Source organism: Aquila chrysaetos, assembly GCF_900496995.4.
Source record: "Aquila chrysaetos chrysaetos chromosome W unlocalized genomic scaffold, bAquChr1.4 W_unloc_1, whole genome shotgun sequence".
NCBI classification, from domain to species: Eukaryota; Metazoa; Chordata; class Aves; order Accipitriformes; family Accipitridae; genus Aquila; species Aquila chrysaetos.
In genome coordinates, this window is record NW_024470321.1 from 1152349 (window position 1) to 1177962 (window position 25614).

The 25614-nt window shown below is 37.2% G+C and overlaps 1 protein-coding gene and 1 long non-coding RNA gene across 5 annotated transcripts in view; one reads left to right on the plus strand and one right to left on the minus strand.

Annotated features, from left to right (window-relative positions):
* The window catches only part of LOC121232865 (rapamycin-insensitive companion of mTOR-like), a 100564-nt gene extending 77993 nt beyond the window's left edge, over positions 1 to 22571 (plus strand). For 3 of the 4 annotated variants that reach the window (XM_041121332.1, XM_041121334.1, XM_041121335.1), the window contains 16 exons: positions 787 to 951; positions 1407 to 1483; positions 1595 to 1673; positions 5944 to 6053; positions 6187 to 6274; positions 7068 to 7160; positions 8134 to 8240; positions 8897 to 9126; positions 9954 to 10980; positions 14241 to 14418; positions 15717 to 15801; positions 17168 to 17401; positions 18902 to 19054; positions 19877 to 20000; positions 20929 to 21067; positions 21232 to 22571. In XM_041121332.1, coding sequence (XP_040977266.1) covers positions 787 to 951; positions 1407 to 1483; positions 1595 to 1673; positions 5944 to 6053; positions 6187 to 6274; positions 7068 to 7160; positions 8134 to 8240; positions 8897 to 9126; positions 9954 to 10980; positions 14241 to 14418; positions 15717 to 15801; positions 17168 to 17401; positions 18902 to 19054; positions 19877 to 20000; positions 20929 to 21067; positions 21232 to 21306 — 2964 coding nt within the window. In that variant the 3' untranslated portion in view covers positions 21307 to 22571. The remainder of the gene's footprint in view (positions 1 to 786; positions 952 to 1406; positions 1484 to 1594; positions 1674 to 5943; positions 6054 to 6186; positions 6275 to 7067; positions 7161 to 8133; positions 8241 to 8896; positions 9127 to 9953; positions 10981 to 14240; positions 14419 to 15716; positions 15802 to 17167; positions 17402 to 18901; positions 19055 to 19876; positions 20001 to 20928; positions 21068 to 21231) is intronic. The other variant, XM_041121333.1, reaches the window with a different exon arrangement.
* On the minus strand, positions 3353 to 19869 carry LOC121232891. Its single transcript, XR_005931747.1, has 3 exons — positions 19857 to 19869; positions 17819 to 17820; positions 3353 to 3525 (listed from the first exon to the last, which is right to left on the minus strand). It is a non-coding gene; the product is annotated as an uncharacterized LOC121232891 (long non-coding RNA).
* Positions 22572 to 25614: the final 3043 nt, after the last annotated feature.

Sequence of the window (25614 nt, forward strand, 5' to 3'; positions counted from 1 at the left end):
CCTGATTTTGTCTTTTATAACTATGCTTGTCTAAGTAAAGATAACACCTTTCCCAGTAAGCATACATTGTCAGGGTTGTTCTATGCTTACTCCAGAACAAATTCTTGTAGATTAAGCCTGTTTGCTTCTATTTTGCATGTAATTTTTCTAATAAAAATTATGTTAATCAGTTTATGCTGTTTATTCAGCAAGTTTTGAACAGCAGTACAGGAACTAACAAGGTACTTCATTCTGCTGTCACTTAGTTTACTACTATGAATTTCTCTAAGTGTTGGGAAACTGTCTTATTACAGAAAATAACATTTTTATATTTAGAAGGTTTTCTGAGAAGCTTTGAAGATCAGATACTTTTGGGAGACAATTTGAAATTTATTAAAAAAAATTCCCCAGAGGTTCTAAGATTTGTTTGTTAAAGTATTTTTCAAAACATTACATACATCAAAGTATATGCAATTGCACTGGTCATTTACGAGGTATTTCTCCTGCGTATCCTGATGAATTTGTGTGGTGCCATCACAGTGAATGACTAATTGATAAGGGCTTTCCAAGGAGACTTGCAGTGACCAGATTACTTGTGATCTCAGACTCAAATTTCCCATTTGATAAGATAGAAATAGCTCTCAAGTAGAGTGTAGTTTTAATGCATTAAGGTGTGCAATGCAGTTACTTGCTATAAAATATGGTAATTTTTAAATTAAAAAATATGGTATTTTTAAAAGTGATAAATCATTAACTACATTAGCTATTTTTCTTCCATTCAAAAAAGTATTTTCCTTACTTTTGCAGAGCTGCAGGTTGTATGCAACAAAACACTTACGAGTATTACTGAGAGCAAATGTAGAGTTCTTCAGCAACTGGGGGATTGAGTTACTGGTGACCCAGTTACATGATAAAAATAAAACTATTTCTTCTGAGGCACTTGATATTCTAGATGAGGCATGTGAAGACAAGGTGAGCATCCTTTCCCTTTTCAACTTCTTTTTGGTATGCTACTCTGTAAACTGTTCCCTACCCCCTCCCCCAATAGCAAAGTAAAAGTATGCAAGAAGCTACTGATGATTTCCTTTCTTGATTGTCATTGATGGACTTCATAATAGTTTATAGACCCCTTGCTGAAAATACTGCAGTATTAATGACAAGAAAATGTAGACTTCTGGATTATGCTTACTTTTAAAGACGAATTCAGACTAATTCAGCTATTTTGATCATTATACTTTTTGTAAAGGGGATATATATTAATGACAGAAGGTATTTAAAGTGGATAATATTAGGATGAGGTTAGTGCTGTTTGATACTTCCTTTTGTGAAAAACTTGTCATCTCATTGCTGGCAGACTGTTGTAATTGTTGTAGTTTTCAGAATTATATAGTGCTCAGATATTCTTTATGCATTTTTAATTATTTTAGGCAAATCTTCATGCCCTTATCCAAATGAAACCAGCTCTTTCTCACCTTGGAGACAAAGGTTTGCTTCTACTCCTAAGGTAAATGTTGAATATGTTGTTTGATTTTACACTGTGGAAACAATAAGTGTTTGTTTTCATTCAAATCATGTGAGTTGAGTGGAGTACTGACTGTCTGATGTTATTTTACAGATTTCTGTCCATTCCAAAGGGGTTTTCGTATCTAAATGAAAGAGGTTATGTAACAAAACAAATGGAAAAGTGGCAAAAGGTAATACTAAGAATAAAACGTGTGTGTTCACTTGAAATTAGGAGTAGGAAGGGTGTGAATACGTAGGTTTAAAAGGTAAAAGATTATTAAAAATACTGTACATTCATATATCTGTATTGCTAATGCCAATACATTTTTTTGCCTCAGTGACTTACAATTTTGTTGAAAAAGGTTAACAGGGACTTACAGTTCCATAGCTCCTCTGTACATGTGTGCTTTTGATTTACCCAGGCCTTTATATAATTTTGATATTCCAGCAAATATTTCAGGAGTGTAGTGACTTACTGACTTTTCAAAATGGGTTGTTGTGTAAGGTCTTATCTAGAGAAGTATGGAAAGGAATACTACTTTTCAAGATGCCCGTCACCTCTGGATATAGAATCATAGAATCATTTAGGTTGGAAAAGACCCTTAAGGTCATCAAGTCCAACCATTAACTAACACTACCAAGTCCACTGCTAAACCATGTCCCTAAGCACCACATCTCCACGTCTTTTAAATACCTCCAGGGATGGTGACTCCACCACTTCCCTAGGCAGCCTGTTCCAATGCTTGACAACCCTTTCAGTGAATAAATTTTTCCTAATGTCCAATCTAAACCTCCCCTGGTGCAACTTGAGGCCATTTCCTCTCATCCTATCCCTTGTTACTAGGAAGAAGAGACTGACACCCACCTCACCTCCTTTCAGGTAGTTGTACAGAGCGAGAAGGTCTCCTCTCAGCCTCCTTTTCTCCAGACTACACAACTCCAGTTCCCTCAGCCGCTCCTCATAAGACTTGTGCTCCAGGCCCTTCACCAGCTTCGTTGCCCTTCTCTGGACGTGCTCCAGCACCTCAATGTCTTTCCTGCAGTGAGGGGCCCAAAACTGAACACAGTACTCGAGGTACAGCCTCACCAGTGCCGAGTACAGGGGGACGATCACTTCCCTGCTCCTGCTGGCCACGCTATTTCTGATACAAGCCAGGATGCTGTTGGCTTTCTTGGCCACCTGGGCACACTGCTGGCTCATGTTCAGCCAGCTGTCAACCAACACCCCCAGGTCTTTCTCTGTGTCGTGGTTTAACCCCAGCCAGCAACTAAGCACCACGCAGCCGCTCACTCACTCCCCCCCCACCCAGTGGGATGGGGGAGAAAATCGGGAAAAAGAAGCAAAACCCACGGGTTGAGATAAGAACAGTTTAATAGAACAGAAAAAAAAGAAACGAATAATGATAATGATGACGCTAATAAAATGACAACAGCAATAATGAAAAGATTGGAATGTACAAATGATGCGCAGTGCAATTGCTCACCACCCGCCGACCGGCACCCAGCTAGTCCCCGAGCAGCGATTCCCCGCCCCCACTTCCCAGTTCCTATACTAGATGGGACGTCATATGGTATGGAATACCCTGTTGGTCAGTTTGGGTCAGGTGCCTTGGCTGTGTCCTGTGCTAACTTCTTGTGCCCCTCCAGCTTTCTCGCTGGCTGGGCATGAGAAGCTGAAAAATCCTTGACATTAGTCTAAACACTACTAGCAGCAACTGTTATCAACATTCTTCTCATACTGAGCTCAAAACATAGCATCGTACCAGCTACTAGGAAGACAGTTAACTCTATCCCAGCTGAAACTAGGACACTCTGCTGGGCAGCTTTCCACCACTCTTCCCCAAGCCTGTAGCACTGCATGGGTTTGTTGTGACCCAAGTGCAGGACCCGGCACTTGGCCTCGTTGAACTTCATACAATTGGCCTCGGCCCATCGATCCAGCCTGTCCAGATCCCTCTGTAGAGCCTTCCTACTCTCAAGCAGATCAATACTCCCTCCCAAATTGGTGTCCTCTGCAAACTTCCTGAGGGTGTACTCAATCCCCTCATCCAGATCATTGAAAATGATATTAAACAAAAGTGGCCCTAATACTGAGCCCTGGGGAACACCACTCGTGACCGGTCATGACAACTCTTTGGGCCTGGCCATCCTGCAAGTTTTTTACCCTTCGAAGAGTACACCCATCCAAGCCATGAGCAGCCAGTTTCTCCAGGAGAATGCTGTGGGAAACGGTGTCAAAGGCTTTACTAAAGTCCAGGTAAACAACATCCATGGCCTTTCCCTCATCCACTAAGCGGGTCACCTTGTCATAGAAGGAGATCAGGTTAGTCAATCAGGATGTGCCTTTCATAAATCCATGCTGACTGGACCTGATCACCTGGTTCTCCTGTACATGCCACGTGATGGCACTCAAGATGATCTGCTCCATAACATTCCTTGGCACCGAGGTCAGACTGACAAGCCTGTAGTTCCTCGGATCCTCCTTCTGGCCCTTCTTGTAGATGGGCGTCATATTTGCTAACTTCCAGTCAACTGAGACCTCCCCGGTTAGCCAGGACTGTTGATAAATGATTGAAAGTGGCTTGGTGAGCACTTCTGCCAGCTCCCTCAGTACCGTTGGGTGGATCCCATCTGGCCCCATAGACTTGTGTGTGTCTAAGTGGTGTAGCAGGTCGCTAACCATTTCCCCTTGGATTATGGGGGCTTCGTTCTGCTCCCTGTCTCTTGTCTTCCCGCTCAGGGGGCTGGGTACCCTGAGAACAATTGCTCTTGTTTGTTGCTGTGGTGGGTTGACCCTGGCTAGACGTCAGGTGCCCACCAAAGCCGTTCTATCACTCCCCTCCTCAACTGGGCAGGGGAGAGAAAATATAACAAAGGGCTCGTGGGTCGAGATAAGGACAGGAGAGATCACTCACCAATTACTGTCACGGGCAAAACAGGCTCAGCTTGGGGAAAATTAACTCAATTTATTACAAATCAACCAGAGTAGGGTAATGAGAAATAAAACCAAATCTCAGAACGCCTTCCCTCCACCCCTCCCTTCTTCCTGGGCACAACTTCACTCCCGGATTCTCTACCAACCCCCCCCCCCCAGCGGCACAGGGGTACGGGGAGTGGGGTTTACGGTCAGTTCATCACACGTTATTTTCTGCCGCTTCATCCTCCTCAGGGGGAGGACTCCTCACACTCTTCCCCTGCTCCAACATGGGGTCCCTCCCACGGGAGACAGTCCTCCACGAACTTCTCCAACGTGGGTCCTTCCCATGGGCTGCAGTTCTTCACGAACTGCTCCAGCATGGGTCCTTTCCACGGCGTGCAGTCCTTCAGGAGCACACTGCTCCAGCGTGGGTCCCCCACAGGGTCACAAGTCCTGCCAGAAAACCTGCTCCGTGGGCTCCTCTCTCCACAGATCCGCAGGTCCTGCCAGGAGCCTGCTCCAGCGCGGGGTTCCCACAGGGTCACAGCCTCCTTCGGGCACCCACCTGCTCTGGCGTGGGGTCCTCCACGGGCTGCAGGTGGATATCTGCTCCACCGTGGACCTCCATGGGCTGCAGGGGGACAGCCTGCCTCACCATGGTCTTCACCATGGGCCGCAGGGGAATCTCTGCTCCGGCGCCTGGAGCATCTCCTCCCCCTCCTTCTTCACTGACCTTGGTGTCTGCAGGGTTGTTTCTCTCACATGTTCTCACTCCTCTCTCCAGCTGCAGTTTCCGTCTGTCCCAACTTTTTTTCCTTCTTAAAAATGTTATCCCAGAGGCATTACCGCTATCGCTGATTGGCTCGGCCTTGGCCAGCGGCGGGTCCGTCTCAGAGCCGGCTGGTATTGGCTCTGTCGGACACAGGGGAAGCTTCCAGCAGCTTCTTACAGAAGCCACCCCTGTAACCCCCCCCCCCGCTACCAAAACCTTGCTACGCAAAGCCAATACAGTTGCTAATTAAAGTTAAATTTAGATGTCATGAAGATAGAATTGGCTTATGCTGTTAGGAAGTAAATAGGGACACAAGACCCATTAAGAAAAATGCATCATTGTCATGACTAGAATAAAACTCTTCATACGTTATTTTGTTTTTATAATTGATTATAAGTGCTTGGTTGCATTCCTGTTGGCTTTTAGGCAATTTTTTTACTAACTTTATAAGCTGTCACTTCTCTAGGAATACTGAAATGTGTGGTGGTCTGTTGAGATTATTCGGGTTAGTCAGATGTGACGTATTTCCTTCTTTCTTTCCTTTCTTCCTTTTTTAACAAATTCACTGAAATAATTATGGAATCAGTTGTCAACTCTCTGCAAACTCATTGTATGTATGAAGTGCAGTAATTTTGGTGAGCCTCACCTTCAAATCATAAAGAAATTCAGCCTTCCTTAAGGAGCACTTCAGTTGTTCCTTCCTTATAAAGTACCATACTATAAAAACATTAACCACCTTAAATATATTTTCTCAACCTTTGTTGTCTTTTAGGAATATAACTTAAAGTATGTTGAACTGATTGAAGAACAACTTAATGAAGCACTCACAACTTATCGCAAACCTGTTGATGGTGATAACTATGTTCGTCGGAGCAACCAAAGGTAAACTCTCCGAAAGAATCCTCTTTGTCTAATAAAATTCAAGAGTAACTCATTGCATTACACTGCAGTGTAATTTATTTTAAAAGAAAATTTCACAATTGCTGGGAAAACATACGATTTCTTTTTCTACCAGATTACAGCGACCACATGTCTACCTGCCAGTTCACCTTTATGGCCAACTGGTGCACCATAAAACAGGCTGCCATTTATTGGAGTCTCAGGTGAGGATAATAACTATTTATAACTTGAAAGATTTTTAGAGTATTGTAACCCTTTTTAAATATGTTTTAAAAGATATGGCATTTAAACAGTCATTGAAAAATAAGTAGATTATGAAAGTTTCAAGTTACATGGGGCCAAAAAGTTGTAAAGACAGTCTTTGCCATCTAGTCTCATGTAAAATTCCTTCCTAACCACTGAAATATCAGAGAAATACCTTGCAACTTTTTTCTTAAAATGGCTAGCAAAAACTTAGAATGGAAAGCAACTTGCCAATAGAAATAATTTTTCAGTCTGTGTGTGAGTGAATTGTATATTGGCAAGTAAAACTGTGCCTATCCTTCTATGCATACAAAAACGTGGAGATGAGGGAATAAAATCTTCTTTCTAATATCCTGAAGAGCTAAGAAAACAAACCCTAAGCCAATTCATAGTTGCTTGAATAAATTGACTTTTAACGTGGGTTTGCAAGATGATGTAATTAATTGTATATAATAGTCAAAAAGTTCAAGAGAAAGCTTATATATTGTAGCATGTTAATCTGATTAATCTGTTATCTTTATAAAATCTGAATTAACCTGATGCAGTCAGTGGTAATGTTAAAATTTTCTACCTGTATTACTATTGCTGTTAATTTATGGTTATTATGCTAGAACTACTACTATTTTATTTTAGGGTACATACTTTAAATTAGCACTTTACCTTTATTAAAACTGCAAGAGAACCTGTTTTACTGAGGTCTTCTCCTTTTCATTTTCAACTGAGTATTTTTTTTCTTCTATTTTTCTCCTTCAGAATATTGTTACAGATCTAACTTACACTGTTCATTCCCCAATGCTGGATAAGTGGGAAGGAATTAAGCAGCTGAAAGCAGCCCTTTGGGCCTTGGTTAGTAATAGATTTACAATCTTTTTGCAGCTGTTTGAGTTCTGTTATGACTCTTGATTCTGAAATAACTAAGCAAAATCCCTTAAAATCATTATTTAGGGTTTTTGTCATAAAATGTGTATGACTTTCCAAGTTAGTGGAAAGTACCTTAACTGGACATTCAGATAAAAATTGTTCACTGCACCTGTTTTGTTCTGAGTCTTTTAATAGTCGCTTTGTCTTTCTTTCTTTGGGTTTTGGTTTGTTGTTTTTATTTTTGGGAGGGGGTTGTTGCTGCTGCTGTTGGTTTTTTTTGGTTTTTTTTGTTTTAAACCAAATAAAAAGAACAGATTGCCACATGTAGCAACAGTATTACTATGGAACCTGTGGTTACCACTTGCTGTGGTCTATTTTTAATATATTTACTGTGGTGTTCCAAAATTCAGTTTTTCTGGAAGAAAGTTGCTCTGCCACTGTTGATGTGTGTGAATATATATGGCCATGACATCCCTGGTACTTGGGATAATATGGGGAAAAGCTAGTGTCTGAGCCTATCCAAGCTACACTTCTAAAGTTGCTTTGCCACCTCAACTGTTTGTCAGCCTCTTTCTTTTCTTCCCAAAGTTTATTTTGGAACATTTGTCCAAGGTGACTATTACTGGAAGATATTGTAGGTATGTAATAAAATGCCTGTTTAAGAAGAATTGAAAATGAGTAATTCAAGATCATATTGCTGGCTGTAGTAGAATTGGTAAAATGAGGAATATGTAGTAGTTAGCTGTGACCAGTTTTAGGTATTATACATAGTGTCCCAAGTCCTTTTTTGGATTTGTATGACTAGGAAATGCCAAACAGGGTCTTCAAATCTCTAATTGCTTTGAGAAGTTATGGCTTGAAACTGTACCACCAACAAATAAAAATGTTGAAAGCTGTACACTGGTAGTGCTGCAGATCACACAAATCAAAACTTATTTGACAAACTGTTTTATTCCAGGGCAATATTGGATCATCAAATTGGGGTCTTAACTTGCTTCAAGAGGAGAATGTAATTCCTGATATAATGGCACTTGCGCAACATTGTGAGGTTCTCTCCGTTAGAGGGTATGTGTATCTGATTTATACGTAAAATTTACAGATGGTAGTTCCAGTAGGTTTTCAAATAGCCTTACCTAATTTATGTGACTATAGTTTTGCCACTTACTTGGAAATCAGTTATTAAAGATCATTGATCAATCTCAGTCCTATACAATCTCAGAACTGTATAGGAAGTCTAAAAGAACATGCAGTAAGCAAATGAAACCTATGAAAAAAGATACATATTACTTTTTTCATTTTTTAAAAAACAATTAAAATATTTGTTATTTATAGCTCTGTTGGAATCAATTTATTGTTCTATCATTTTTATTCTGTATCTCTTTTGAATCTTTAAAAGAAAGCATAAATAGATGGTCTTTTGCCTAATACTGCTACTGCATTAATGTTTGTCCTTTTAAAAAAAAAAGTACTTTTCTACTTTATGTATCAGGCTCTTGTAATAATTATTTTTTATTTTTTAATAGTGTATTGTTCTCAGGTATTTTAGTGCATTTCTTAAGCTTCCATTGATTTAAAAAATGAGGAATGAAAAGCTATTTGGCAATTTTGTGAAGTTTCTGCTGAATTGTTTTTAAACTGTTTTCTTTCAAGAGAGAAATAAGTTTAGTTAAATTAGATGCTATTATTGTTGCTCTTCTTTTCTACATATACATTAAATACAGAACCTGTGTCTACGCGCTTGGTCTAATAGCCAAAACTAAACAAGGATGTGACATTTTGAAGCATCATAACTGGGATGCAGTGAGACACAGTCGTAGACAGCCTTGGCCAGTGGTCCCTGATGACATGGAGCAGCTCTGCAATGAACTTTCTTCTATACCCAGTACTCTTAGCTTGAACTCTGAGTCCACCAGTTCTAGGCATAACAGTGAAAGCGAATCTACGCCTTCAAGTAAGTAACAACAAAAAAAACCCAAAAAACAAACAACCCCCCCCCAAACAAACAAGCAACAACAACAACAAAAAAACCCAAAACACCACAAAACAGCATTTTGGTGTTCTTACCGACTTTTTGGAAAGATGAGGTTCAGGCAAATAGTTTAAAGGTGCTATTGCAAGAAAGAAGAGTGCAAGCCAGGGGACAGTTATATGCATTCAGAGAGACATGATAAAGTGAGAGGGAAGAGAACAGTGTCTTAAATTTACATTTGTTGTAGAAATAAGAAATTTTAACATTAGGGTAAGTTACTAGTTTTTTATGTCAAGTTATGGCAGCTTGCTATAATACCCTGCAGAAATCTCCATGCTTTAGGTATAAAGATACATTTACTTGTTTGTCCTCAAAGGAATATTTATAATATATATTCTGTGTATACACATGCACATATATACAGCATTGCTGTATTTAAATTCTTGTATATTTTGTGTATCTAATACATTTTAATTTTGCTATTGATATTTGGAATTTAAATCCAGAAATATACCATATTTAGCTATCATTAAAGGAACGCATCAGTTGTAATCCTAGTAGCTGGACATTTGCACTGAAATAAGTTAGTGTGGCTTTTATTTTGAAGCAATGAGACCTTCAGCTCAGGTACTCCTGAAGATACTTAATTTACAGTACTAAGTTCTGCAGAAAAAATGTTGAATTAAAATTGTGGTAAAACACATAGTCTCCCATTTTAGCTTTTATAGAATTGCTTACTTTTTTGCAACATAGTTTATACACTTTGAAGAAATGTCCATTTTCAGTGACAAAGTCTCATATAATTTCAGGTATGTTCATCATGGAGGATGACCGGTTTGGTAGTACTTCCACTAGTATGTTCTTCTTAGATATTACTGAAGATGCAGAACAAATGTTTTATGACAGGCCTGGACCTTCAAAGGACAAAGACCGTAGTCCCTTTCCTTTTTTTTCTTCTAGCAGACTTGTGAAAAATCGCATTCTAAACTCTCTTACTCTACCTAATAAAAAACATAGAAGTAGCAGTGATCCAAAAGGAGGAAAGCTGACATCTGACAGTAAATCAGGCCTGAGGCGAAATCGTACTGTAACAGAACCTTCCAGTAGCATAGACTTTCCTGCTGGGGAAGAATTCAACCCTGTTTTCAGAGTTCCTAAAATCCAGACTTTACGATTAGAAACTTCTTTTGTCGGAAGTAAGCACGTGGAAGATACTGATAGTACCCCAAGTATTGGAGAAAATGATCTGAAGCTGCCAAAAGGTCTTGGAAATGAAATTCACCAGGAAAACACAAGCAGAGAAAGGCTAATAGGAGATGGTACTACACAAACACATTTCAAGAGTCGTAGCTTAAGTTTTAATACAGATACCACAACAAGTGGCATAAGCTCGATGAGCTCTAGCCCTTCAAGGGAGACTGTAGGTGTGGACACTACAAACGTAGATACTGACTGCGGAAGTTTGAGTACTGTGGTAAGCACAAAAACAGTTAAACCAAGTCACTGTTCAACACCACAGTCTAACCACCTGCCTCTCTCAAAATCCAACTCTGTATCCCTGGTACTGCCGGGGTCTTCTCATACACTTCCCCGAAGAGCCCAGTCTCTTAAGGCTCCTTCTCTTGCTACAATAAAAAGTCTTGCTGACTATAACTTTAGCTACACAAGTTCTCGAGATGCCTTTGGCTATGCTACACTAAAACGCTTACAACAGCAGAGAATGCATCCTTCACTGTCTCACTCAGAAGCCCTAGCATCTCCAGCAAAAGATGTGCTTTTTACTGACACTATTACCATGAAGTCTGGCAGCCTGGATTCTCGGCTGACCCCAAGCCGGTAAGAGATTATTATGTGCTTGTTTCTTACTTCGAAGCTGTAAGAGCAATTAAATAAGAAAAGTATCTTTCTAATATTTTTTTCCAAGTTCATCTAAAAGTGACAGTTGTTGCAGGATGATTCATAACTTCGCTGAAAGCAGTACCAATATTAGGAGGCGAATAGGCTAATGAGAATTCTGAACTTTGTAAGTGCTGTCAGAGAAGCCCAGCTTTCATAGCTGTCCTCGGTGCCTTTAATGCTGTTAGTGACAAAGGAGTATGTTTCCTTCTATCACATTTGCTTTCTGTTTAACTTTTTTAATATTTAAATGCAATTGCACTGCTAACATTACTAAAGTTACAATCACACAAAATTGCTTGTGCAGTCAGAGCTGTGTTTCAGAAGATAATTTTCTCAATGTCACTTGGTGAGGTTTTAGGACAGGGACTCCTGACAATATGCTATATTACTGTTCGCTGTGGCACTGAGGCCAGTGGTGAGGTACTGGTACCACTGATATGAATGTGAGTTTGGCCTCTTAGCTACAACAGAGCAAAGATTTTACTCATAGGGTTTATTTTTAGATTGCAGTGTCACCTCTGTATTTTTGAGTAATACTAGCTCTTCTGAAGACTAATTGGATAGTTATATAAGATGTCTAGCTCATGACATTGACACTGTTCCCAGCAGCTACAGTTGGTGCTTAACAACTTTCTCTTAAAAGCTCTTCTACTTCCCAAACTTTTCCTTTCAAATCAGCTTTTAGCTAGTGGATTGGATTTTCAGATTACTATTGAAAGGGAAAAGACACTTTCTATCTCTGTTTTTAACTAAATATCCTGTCTCACGTGAGAGAAAGGGGAGAAGTTACCAGCTCATTAGTCACTTCCTTACTGCACCGAAGAGCAAATGCTCAGTCCCTGAATTTCAATCCACATACCTAGTTGAGTGTCTATAGTGCCTGTTTATTACTATTAGTTTCCTTCCTGATTAAGAGCAACATTAATTTTTTTATATTTTCACATGATTCTGCAAAGATGCCATAAAAGATAAGTTTTGTTCCCTTTGTTCAGTTAAGTTAGAACTAGACTGAGTGTGCTGATTAAATTAAAGATGATTCAGTAGTTAAGCTGCACCATCCTGAAAATCAGAAGTGCTGTTCCTTGCTCTGTCACTGGCTTTCTGTGCTAATGCAGGAACAAATCAGTGTCATTTCAGTGGCAGTATAGATTCTGTTGTGGCTGTAGTCATGCTGTACTGTTCCTTGCAGTCATGCCCTTGATATGCAAAGCAGCCTCCCTGCAGTGGACTTTAATCCTGAGACTCAGCATGCAGTATAATACTAATGGCATTCCTGGTGCTTAGCTGTTCGTGATCTCTCATATCAGTGGTTAGGTGCAAGGATTTGAACTGACCTGTTTAACATTGAACTGAAATGACTAGAGTACTCGTATCTCTGAGAAGGTTAAAAAATTGCAGATGCACATATTACAAAAGATTGTCAGATTGTATTGGTTACTGATATAATTGATTGGAAAAAACTATGATTTAATTAGTATATGTATTTTTCTTACTGGTTACAGCTGAGTGTCTCCACTGAATAATTGTGGTCCTTTTAATTTCAGAGTATGTTACTACTTCCAGCTAAATATTGTCTTTAACTGCTGTTTAAGTAATAAATTGGAAAGAAATATTCTGTCTTTTTTTGTCTTCTAAGGCCATTCTTCTGTCAGTCTTCAGAAAATTTTCTTTGATTCATGCTTCATTCAAAAATTCAGGTGTTCATAGCAAGTAGCAGCTGTAAATTGACTTCAGTGATGTTTCTAGTTGTTCCATTTGTTCAAAAGGCTGAAAAGCTTATTTCTTTGCACAAATTATTTTGTGAGGCTAAATTTTCCACCTTTGTCTTTAAAGACCAACCAAAAATGTTAAGGTGCATGTCTCAAATCCTGATTGTGGCTCTCACCCCATCACCTGCAGACATGATTTCATGAAAACTTATCAGTGTTTATCACTACTAATGATATATGTTAGCTTTTCCAAGAGAAGTAGGGACAAATGTTTAGGATTAATACATATATCTTTATATTGAGAGTAATTATAGAATGCTTTATTATGAAATAACTAATGCAATTGGTAACTCTGGGTTTTGAAGTATGGCTTGAGTTTTATTGCAAGTCCACTGCTACTGTAATTAATATTGGTCAGAATTAGTAGCAAGAAAACTGTTGATGTCCTATAATCTGCGTTCTGCACATTCCCATCACATAATAATGTCTTGAACACCACATAGTCAAACCATAATAATTTATTTTTATCTTGGTATAAATCTGTTAAGCTGTTATGGATGAGATGTTTTAATTGCCCATCTAAACCAAAAAAATGATAGAAAATTATTTCTAAGGCAGAAAGTCCAGCTCAAGAAATAAAATGTTCACTGTACTTACCTTCCAATGTATAATTTGCAGTAATATAATAAAAATTTACTGTTCCTAAGGAGTGTCTCTTTTTACTAGGAAGCTTTAATCTACTGCATAGACCATCTACTTAGGTTGATTAGCAGAAAGCATTCATAGGTTTTTATCTTCAATGAGAAATAAAATGAGAGATGGCCAAATGAGAGATTTCCATCATCAGGACCCTGATCAGCACTGAGGACCAGCCTCCTTCCTCTCTCCTGTCTCCTTTCCCAACCTATTTCTTTCTTTGTTCCTTAGGCTGCTTGTCACAGTCAGCTCTGCTCACTGTGCAGGTTCAAATTTGTTCTTTGTCTGTTCATGTTGAGCAAATTCTTCTTCCATGCTTGGGTGACCCAGTGGGTGGCTCCTTTAGAATACAGGAAAAAAATGTTCCTTGTTTGCATCTCTGGTAACTAGCAGGCTCAAGCTCTGCATTAGCAGTTTAAAAACCTAAATCTTTACTGACTCTGGGCTGTAAATCTTTGAAGCCTGGTAAGTTGAGAGAAAATTTGTGTTTTTACAGGGTTGGCAACCCCTTAAGCAGAAGTTCCCTCCTGCTATCTTTCAAGTCCCTGTCCCAGGACTTTCAAAAAAAAAAAAAAGATCACAAATTTTTACCTGAGGAACTGCCAAACCATGCAATACAATATGAGACAGAACAAAAGCAATGAGCCTATAGCTGTAATTTGACAGAGTAACAAGCTCTGGGTTCTACAATGGGAAGATGAGGATAGTCTTTGTGTCAGCAGTCCTTCTTACTTGTAATGTTCCAGAATGAGAGATTTACCAAGATTGTGATTTATTATTTCAATGTTACAGGTTCATGAAAGCTTTAAGTTATGCTTCATTAGATAAAGAAGATTTATTAAGTCCTATTAACCAAAGCACACTTCAGCGTTCCTCCTCTGTTCGCTCCATGGTTTCTAATGCTACATATGGTAGCTCTGATGATTACATTGGCCTTGCTCTCCCAGTGGATATCAATGAAATATTTCAGGTATGTATGTGATAACTTAATGGATTCATTTGCATTTTCATACTGGAATGTAGTTAACTGTTGCATTATCATCAGAATAGATTAGATCTACAGAAATGAGGAAAACAAGATGTGGTACTTTCAAGGAATGCATTTTGGAGAACAAGAGTTACTTTTCTAACCCTGTTTACAGAAAAGTGCTAGTCTGTTTTGTATTGGGCAAATAATGACACAGACTAGGTTAGAAGTGTGTTAAACAGTGGTAGCATAAATATGCTGTCATAAGATTTTTAGTTGACAGCTAGCTTTTATACTAAAATGAGCATAGTCTGTGGACATTTGTTAATATCTCTTTAGCCAACTAATTGATATGTTCATTGGTCAACCATAAATGATGTGCATAATCCCACAGTAAACTTCCTGCTACCATGATTTCTGCTACTGTGATCTTGATTTAATGTTACTTTATTTGTATATCTATCATCATAACATTAAATTATATTGTCTTTACTTAACCTCACAGATATATTTCTTTAAGTTAAAACAGATTATCTTAAGTGTCTTATCAATTGCCTTCCTCTCTCTACTTAGTTAAAGCACATTCCCATCTAACAAACTGATGCATCACAATGTTTAATATTCTGTTACCTAATTATCAAAAACAGGACATGGTCTGTGTCAAAGGTAAATCAGTGGCTTCCTTATCTTTAGTTTACTTAGTCTTTGCCTTTCAAACATAAATTCCTTTCTTACTAATTTCCAAAAAATTACTAAAGCTAGAGCAAAGGCAAGATTTTCCATCATACCTGCTTCTATTTCCCCTTTATGAAATGACTATTTTATTTCTCTCTCCTCCAGTCTTTATGGCATGTTTATGTTGCCTCACTTCTTTTCTCTCAACTCTTTTTGTAGAGTTGAGACACGTCTCGACTCTGCAACATCTTACAGGCAACGCTTTAGATGTCCTGGGTGGTTTTGCTCTATTTTCCTGAGGTTTCCAGTGTTGTAGAGTGATTGTGGACAGATCATTAATAGCCACTTCTGGGTCACTGGTTTCCTTACAGCCTGTCACCACTATGTTTTACCATTTACTGACTGTTCATAAGCCTCGCTTAATAAATGTTCATTCACAAATGTATGTTTTTCTCATTGGCTTTTCTTTACTACTCAGGAGCCCATTCTTAATTTCTTCCTCCATTTAGATCTTTTTCCTGAAGTAAAAAAATGACAACATTTTATTTCCTCGTAAAAAATATCTATTTTTCCTTTGTATATAATTATCACCTGTGCTAATTTTAACTTTCACTTGAATATTCCAGGTAAAGGAAACTCCATATTTCCAGAAGAAAACCACACCTCCACTTGATGACCGTGGAGCTAGGGTCTTTGCACCTGATGCAGAAGGTATTAGTTTTGTTCCTATTCTGTACCTTTCTATTGTTTGCTTGTACATTGGGTTGGGTGTTGGGTTTTATTTGTTGATTTTTCTTTACAGAAAAGACTGTTAATTTAGCTGTTAATTTTTGAGAGCTGTGTTCTGGATTCAGGATAGCACGCTATTAATTCCCTGGTTTATGTAGTTTAAGATAATGTGGTGTTGCTTCAAAGCTTGATCCAGCTCTAATAAACTAAGAAGGAAAGTCTATGTATCTTTGATTATAATATGAGCTAATGTTAATTGAAGACTGGTAGTGATACTGCATTAAAGTAACAAAATTTAAGCTAAGCTAAAATATGTATGCCACATATATATTGAGCTGTTATATTTTGACTCTCCTTTGATTACATGTTAATATATAGGAACCAATAAAGGTGTTAGATGTGTATTTCAGAAAGTAAATTTTGTCTTTCTGTGATGTTTCTGTGACAGTTGATCAGCGGAGGTGATGGAACATGGTATAAGAAAATTGCAAGTGCTCTGTAATGCCTGGCTTGTTCTGGAATGCACTTTTTTTTTTTACTCCAGAGTAGTCAGAAATCTATAGGGCATCAATATGTATCTTTTCAGTAGGACAACTGAAAAAGAAACATTGATACTGGTCCTAAAGTAGTATAGGATAGCTGTTGTCTTGGTTCTTAGTTAACTGGAACTTTGTTACAAGCACTTTGAACATCCAAATAGACACATCTTACTGATTTTTTTTTTTCTTTTGTGTTGTTAATGTAATATATAAAGATGACTTTCCTGAAGGTGTGTTTCTGTAGTTTACTAAGTTTTAGTGTAAAGTAACGCCTGTTCAAAATTGTATTTGTTGGTATTTTCCACCCAGGGAAGAGCATGTCACTAAAGTGTCTTCGGCTTGTTTCTGCATTGTTGAGTCTAGTTCATCCTATTACAAGCACTAAGTTACAGGTTTTTAAATTGTGTTTCTGTTTTCATTGGTGCATATGTCATTTATACATCTGGTATACTGTACTAATCTTGTTTGATATTATGAAAATTCGTAACATATTAATGTTACATGGGTATTTCTATTACTAATGTTGATATAATGTCAGGATTTACCACATATCTTCTTACAGTATGTGTGTTTAGAGGTTGAATTCTGTCCTTTGCAATGTTTTGTTATATATGATAAGCCAGGACTAAAATGTGATGTTTATTTCCTGGATGCTAACAAATCTTGGGAGCTTAACCATTCAAAAAAAGTTTCTAGATCTTCACACACACACCCCTCCAAGCCTTAAAAGGGGAAATGTAATTGAAATAATGTTTTATTAACTGTTGGTTGTGTGGTTTTTTTTCTGATGTCTAATTGCTTATCTACAGGTCTTCCATCAGGTACAAGTGATGTTGTCAAAAGTCCTTTTCAGATGCTCCGACAGCAGATCAGTCTCACAGAAATAATGAATACCAGCCGTTCAGATGCCTCTCTATTTTTAGAAAATAGAGAGGATACAGGGCTACAGGAGCACACAGATGAGAACTGCCTTTACTGTGTCTGCATTCAAATACTGGGTTATCAGCCTAACAACAAAGAGAACTCTTCATATAGTCGTACAGGTTAGTGTTCCTTGTGGGGAAGTGTGATAAAACTGAATGAAAATATTGAAAGTTGTTCATCTTTAAAATTGATGAATCTGTAAGGGGTTTTTTTGTTGTTTTGGGTTTTTTTTTCTTTTTTTTCTTACTGACTATTGACCTTGAAATTAATTCTCCTTAATAAGCTCGCTATGTAACCAATGGTATTTCTATGGTCGTTTCCATCTTTTCTGTTTCCTAGTGGTGTTAGTAGTTAAATATTTCTAAAAGCTTATCAAAATATAAAATTCAAAACCTTATTTAGTACTTGCAAATCGATGTCCTGAAAACTAAGGTTTGCAGTCAAACTAATGAAAAGTCTGACTTCAAAGCAAGTCTCTACCATAAAACAAAACAAAGGAAATCTGATTAAGGAGTCTGTTGAAGTTGAGCTGTAACTTCTGGGATTTAGTCTTCTTTCTTCATATTTTGAGATTCAGATTGGATTCAGAATGATTTTCTTCCTAACCTCCTCTGCAGAGCTTGCAGTTACATGCCTTTTTACAATGTCTATAATAAAAAGATAATCCCATAATGAAAATTCCAATTTCTACTTAGTAACAACAGTATTATGCATTCAGGTAGTAACACATAAAGAGTACTGTTGGCAAGTACTGTTGTGTTGATGCACAAAATGTGCGGATGCATAAAATGTGAGGATTGGCCGAGAGAGCTGAGTTTGAGCTCAAGTTCAGTATCGAGAAGAGATGGCAAATAAAATCCCGTTTGTAGTCTTCAATTAGCATGAGGGGATTACAGGCGAGGCAGAGCCAGGCTCTTGTCAGAAGCAAAGCCAAAGGACAGGAGACCATGGACATGTGCTGTAGGAATGGAAATTCAGTTAAACATAAGGGGAAAAACTCTTTGCAGTGTAACTTGATCTCATTTTGAAGTAAGCCCTTCTTTGAGCAAGGGGTTGAACTAGGTGATCTCCCGAAGTCCCTTCAGACCTATGTTTTTCTGTGGTTCTGTTAACTGTGCAACAATTAAAAGCTTGGATTTTACATTTATCTCTTTACATCCAAAATGCCAAAGGCTATGGATAGTGAAACCTCCCGAAAGAATCTTACTTGTCACATCTTTCTGTTGATGAAGTCAGAGCCCCTTCTGCAAGACCTGTGGTAATTGTATGAACAAAAAGCTTGTGCATATGCAAGAGCATCTTTATTATGTTATTGATATATCCATGCTCTATTTTACATGAGCTCTACATGTGATTACAGTTTTTTAGGCTTCTGTCAGTGCTTGAGAGTTGATTATTTTCACTCGAGTATTATACGATTGAAAAAAAAATTATTTTTAGATGTTTTGAGTATGATTTGTCTAAAATCAAACATCTAGTTTCCAGCTGGTTTATATGCTGATAGTTACCGTACATAGTGCATCAGTGTCTTGCATGCTTAACATTGTTAAAAAATAAGAAAAGCATTTGAAGTGAGGAAAAGTGTGAATAACAGATATGCAACATCCTGTTTCTCTCAGATTTTTCAGACATTCCATATACTGACTGGTGTGGGCAGACCATACACAATCACTTAGATATGCATTCCTCCAAATTTTCTGGAATTTCAAGCTGTAGTGATGCAGTATCCCGTGGTTCAGCTAGCAGCACCAAGAGTACAGAGCTTGTACTAGGTAAGTTTGAAAGCCTTATGATTATTAGACACTATAACTCTTAAAGTATATTTTAGGTATTGTGGAAAAATAATATTTTATTTATATATACTGCAACAAAGTAATGCTCTTTATTTAAACAAACAAACAGACAGCAACAGAAACAACTACAAAAAAAACCTCTTTGGATGCCCTAATCATTATCCAGGAGGGTAGTTGCATTATCAATGACTATGGCAGTTGGCATACTTTCAAACTGTTCTGCTTTAGCTTTATGGCATTTTTGCAGGTAATGTAAATGCAGCTCTGTATCTAACATTACAATCAAATTGATTGCCTTTTTTCCCCCACAGTGTTGTTAGTTTAAAAAAAAAACAAAACAACCCACCAAACAAAACGTAACTTTTAAAAAATTACTGAATTTCTTTTTTAGGTTTGTGTTTTACATTTTAAATTATAATTTCTTATGAAGTAGATGGTTGCTAACTTTGCCAGTATCTGATACAAACAGAGCAGGTAATCACCCAGTTTGCAACATGATTTAGTGATAGAGACAGCACTGTAATTGAATCTCACCGATTTTTCTAAATGTCACACAACATTTATGAAATGCTAGTTTACCTTTTTTAAATATTTCCATGTTACAATTCATGAAAATAATATTTTTGTTTGTTTTAATTTTAATGGGAATATTTGCTGGTAGTTCAGAATACATACATAAATACGTATTTGTGTGTGTGTGTGTGTGTGTGTGTAATGCTAAAACAGACTTATGTGGCATAAGATTAGCACAATCAAAGACTATTCTGCTTAAACTCCATACTGTTGAATTTGTTTTTCCAGGAGTAAAATCAATCCCAGATGATACACCAGTGTGCAGAATACTTCTGCGGAAAGAAGTCTTACGTTTAGTAATCAATTTGAGTAGTTCAGTAGGAACTAAGGGTCATGAAACTGGACTCCTGACGTAAGTTAAATACACTTCAGATGTTTTAGCAACATTTAGTTGTATGTATTTTCTAAGATCTCTGAGATAGTGATTCACCTTATTTCTGACCTCTCAAAAAATTGTCAAGCAGGTATTATTGTGGGTTACTGGGGATGACTGAATGTAACGTAAAAGCTAAGCAAATAATTTTCCTTTTAATATGTTTGTTTGGTCTTTAATTTCTTACTCTTCCCCATTATTTTTCAAATCAGTAATTCAACTGTAGTGATGTTTCATTACATACCCAGTATGTCATGCATCTTTAAAAAAGAAATGATAATTATTTTTTGTTATTTGTGCCAAATAATATATATCAGATAACCAGAATAACAATCTGAAAGTAACTTCTTGAGAAACACAAATCTGCTTTAAGCAAGAGTACAACTACTGGAATTAATTTATAGAAAAACTCATGTTAAAATATAGGAATATAAATCCAGGGACCACACATTATAATAAAAAATGTAGGGTTTTGGGCTAGTGATGTTGGAAACTGACATACGACTGCTAAAAGAAAACGCAGAAATGCTCATTTTAGTTTTAAAAATGCTTACAGGTAATTAAGTTAGCTTTTCATATTTTTAATTACTGCTGTACATATGCCTATTCTTTGATATACTGTTCTCTTTCTACATCTATTGTTTTAAGACTAGGTGATCTCAGGGATTCTGTACAACTTTCAAATTATATATTCTGTTTCATCTCAATATGGGTTTCTTCTAGTTTGGTACAAAATAATGCTGTCTGTTCTGATTTTCTTGCTTCATCAGATCCAGAATGTATAATGCCTATTACTGAAGAGTTCTACTTTGTTAATGATGACAATCAAAATTTAATTGAACAGTTTTTAAAAATATGATGGAAATCTGTTCAAGACTTTTAAAATTTTGGTTTTCCTGTTGATCAGAATTAAGGAGAAATATCCCCAAGCATTTGATGACATATGCCTTTACTCTGAGGTGTCCTACTTGTTAGCACATTGTACGTTTCGACTTCCATCTCGAAGGTTCATTCAGGAGCTATTTCAAGATGTACAGTTCTTACAAGTAAGTGGAGAGTTCAGATGCATTGAATGCACCAAAATGTGCCAGCTGGGTGCAGGTTTCATGTTCTGAATGCTTTCAGATATGTCTTAAAGGGAACCATTTTATGATGTCTTTCTAGTAAAATCTCTGACGACATTAATACTTCATCTATCTTTTTCTTTTAGATGCATGAAGAAGCAGAGGCTATTTTAGCAACACCAACAAAACAGCCAGTAATGGATACATCAGCTGAATCCTGACCTCTGTCTCGTGCAGTGCGTTACATATAGACTTTCTGAAGTCCTCAGACAACCTCCGATTGACTGGATAAAAAGCTTTGGAGCATCATTTTCTAGACTGTTCCAGAAGCTACTGGTACCTGAAGACTGAACTGAAAACTTTTTCTTCCTTAACTAATTACTGCCCCAGTCTTTTGAGCCCTTTGGGGAGTTATTAAACATTACCATAGTTTGAATAATAGTAATTACCAGTATATGCAAGAGCTGAGCACTGAACACCTCCACAAGTTTTCATTTCATTTTTTACCATAAATTTAAAAAAAAATAAATAAAAAAATAGGACAACACACAGAGACATCTTATGATTGGCTTCCGATTCTGTTCCAGAGAAGCAGAATGATGCCTTGCTTTTTAGCCCCTGGATACCAGGAATCTGAGAAATGAGGGTGCATTCCATTGCCAGCAATAGGGAGCCATGCTGTAATCATGGACACCAGGGGATTAATGTTAGCCCTTCTCTGTTGGTTTTTGTACTGTTTATAACACTACTTGGGGGTTTGTAACTTCAAACAGAAAGAAAAGCCTTTGTTAATCTGAGGCTTCCTTTAAGTTATTTTAATATTACTATAGTTGTAAGTAATTTTATTAGCAGTCTCTCCAATTTTGTTACACTTACGTACATGTATCTTATCTGAACCAGTTAAGGATTTTCACTACAGTTCGATTTAAAAATAACAAATCATTTAAACTTAAAATGCTGAAATCAGATTGTTTTCCCTGAATGATATGCATGTGTTTGCAGTTTCTATACTCATGCTCATATAGTATGAATGTTGGTCTTACTCTTAACTAAAAACCTTTAAAAAGCATGATTTGTATCAGATAAATGAATATTGTATAAACTAAACTTGAAGACATTTAAGCATTGCTGCTTTTGTGAGAAGACATAATATGAGCGTTTTCCAAGTTCCATGGAAACAGCCTTTTATAAAAACAAAGGTTTGATTTGAATTATCGATGAATTAGTGATCAAGCATCAGATAGTACTAATAATTGTAGCGAAAAGCCTTAAGTAGCAAATTTGAAGCAACTAATTATAATTTTATATTGGTATTTGAGGCTTGTTGCAAAAGTTACATGATACAGTGACTGTTAATGACTGAAATAGTTATGTCTATCGTGTTACTAGTGAGGTTTCTAAATTAATGAGTGCAAGCTTAAAAAAAGAAAAAGTAAGAATCCCCATCACTTTTATCATGGATATAAAGATTCAGAAGCCTTTATATGAAGGTAATATAAATATATGCAAATATATATACAGTAGCATGGCCACCTTTGTTAGAATGCCTGTAATACAAGGGATTACCCTTTGATTTTGATATAGGTGAATAATTCAGCTGGACTGTACTAAGGTAGAACGTATTTTTATTTATTCACTTTTACATTTTTTTGTAGTTGTCGGATTAATACTTAAGTGAAATTTATCCTGATGCTCATAACTCTGGTCTTACTAGCTGTGCTACTGGAGATTTCAATAAGTAGTCCTGTGAACAGTAAAACATGATTCCTAGTGAAATGTAGAATTTACTTGCTCTTATTGGAAATTTCATCTTGCCACATAAGCACTGCTTTGCAGCTATCACTTCACTGAGTTTTTATGTGCACTGCATATCATCAGGGTTCTGGTAAAGCAGATCTCTAAGTTGCTGCTCGTAGTCAAATTTAGTTCCTGACATTTATCTTTTCATGAGTTCCCACTGAAAGAAGGAGCAAAAAGAAACTGATTCAACTCTTATGGTCAGTGACACAAATAATATATCTATGTGTCAAGGCATGTTTGAAATGCTCTGAAAACATACCATACCAGTAACTATTGGACCTCTCTGGTCATAACAAATAAATGCTTCTGTAAAGCCAAAATGTCAATCACAGTAGACCAATAGTGGTATAAACTCCAAAGGAAATAATGTAATTTTCCCAAAAATGGGGCTAGCATATCTCATACAGTAGTTTCAAACACTTACTTCAGTTAGGCTAGAGTATGAGATTTGTTTTAATAACTAGATGGGGTTACATCAAACTACTCCATGTTATTTTTCTGCAGTTAAAGCAAAATAAACAAATTTTATCACCTGTATTTAAAAACAAAAACACCTTTGTTCATTTGTTACCAGTTTAATCCATAGCACTTAATGTAGAAAGTGCCACAGGAAGGCCTCTGATTATAAAAAAGTAAGCAAAAGCAATGTCAATATACTTTTGAAAGATTCTCCATCCTGAAATGCTTATGTATTCTGAAGTACTCGCTTGTGTGGGGATCCATGACAACAGAAACGTGATGTGTGAATTATTGCTGCAAATTGTTATAAAACATAATTTTTTTTCCTGAAAGTGTATGAGTGTCAGTCAATTTCAACAAGTATGCATCAAGGATGTAAAGTCTGTACTGTACATAACATACAACATTTCTAGAATTAATATACATATTTAGACATTAAGCTCGTGACTTTAATTTTAACTGACAAATGAAGAGAGACTGTTATAGAAGGAATTTGATATTGGCCTGGTTATAAACTGTGAATTTCTAATTCTATCAATTTCTTCTTTAAAATATCCCTTTCAGAGTTCTTATTTTGGGGTTTTATTTGCTTCATGATAAAACTTCAAAAGAAAACATTAGTAAATAAAAATTGTGCTTATATTAACCCTAACAAAGAATCCTTCCACTTACCCTAGAAAGGGTAGCAAGGGAAGCTGACAGACCACCCGCTTTGTATTTTTTGCAATTATAACTATTTGTGATACTGTTGAACAAATGGTAAAGCATATAGCATTCATTTACACTATATACAAATACAATTTGGTTGCTGTGGCAAAGAAAACTCTGACTGCTATGAGGCAAAAGCCTTTGTGGGAAGGAGAGGCTGGCTGTGAAACCAATCACATTCAGTCTACTAAATTAGCTGGCTAATTTTCTTAGTCTGCTTTCACAGTCAGTGGAAAGGGATAGCCCTTTCCAAAGGGCAGAAAGCTAACTAAAGGGCTCCCAATTACTTCCCTGAGGGCCAGTTTCTCTCCACTGAGTGGGGAGGAGGACAAAGCTGGGTGCACACCTTTTCAGCTGTCTGAAATTCAGAGATGCTGAATGCTCCCAGCTGTCATGGACATCACTTGGAGCTGGAGATGGTCAGGCTTTGAGGTCCCTAACTTGTATTTTGGGCCCTTGGCATGTTGTATTTGTCGCTTTTCCTCATCTGACAGTTCTTATTTGACCTGACATATGTACCCTAAATGTGTTCTCATTGGGTGGTGGTGGTGTTTTTTCCCAAGATACAATGAAGTGCTAAAGTATTCAGTAGTTTAGGGAACAGTGGCTTGGCACACTGAGGTAAGCTGCCCTTAAAACATTTAAAAAGGCAGCAGTGAGAATACTGCTCATCTTTTTGTCATTTTATTCCAAAACATATCTAATAGTCTTGAACGAGAGAGTTGTAATTTGCAGTGAGAAGCTGAAAAAAAACCTATAGCACCTTTACTAGGTGCCTGAAGAGAAAGATAGCTATTTGAGAAATAGGTAATAATCAAAGCCTAGCGAGAGATGAAAGAGTTGTTGCTTCTTCTTAGTCTATGTCCTGGTCTTCATATTTGGCTTTTTGGACTTCAGGAAGCTGGTGTTACCTTGTAAGTGTGAGCTCAAGCTGAGCGATTGCAGTGGAAGAATTCTTGCCAGGCTTCGGAGCATCTCTGAGGTTTCTGCTTGCCTCCTGGCAGGGCTGCACAGAAGTCCTGTTACTTGGGGCTCTGCTGTGGAGCCAGTTGAAAGCAAGTCCCATAACTTTTTTTTCAGTTACACTTCTATTATCATGTGCTTACTAAAGGTATACTTGGTGAGAGTAAAATCTAAGAACTGTAAAAGACCTTTGGGGACATGCTAGAAACCATGTTTGTATTTTGCTAGAAGCCCATCTCCTTGGTTTTTGTTTAACTCCTGATTCTGGTTCCCTGGATAGTTTTATTTTCAACAGATTTGTATGTTCAGTAAAGAATGTGGATTTTCTTTGGACTACTTTTGTAACATAGATGGATAGCAATGCCACAGCATGCAGAAATTGCACATTTTGTTTGAACTGCTTTGTAAAATACACTATTTTATTGGAGAAATGTAATTTATGCCAAAAAGTGTAACATGCCATTTTGCCACTGAATAGGGTCTTTTAGCACAAGATGCAATGTCTTGGGGGAGAAAGGCAGATGTCTTCTAGATTTAATTGAAAAATTGTTCCAATACTGGGCTGTCAGCATCCCTAAAACTGCATTACAAGAGATGAT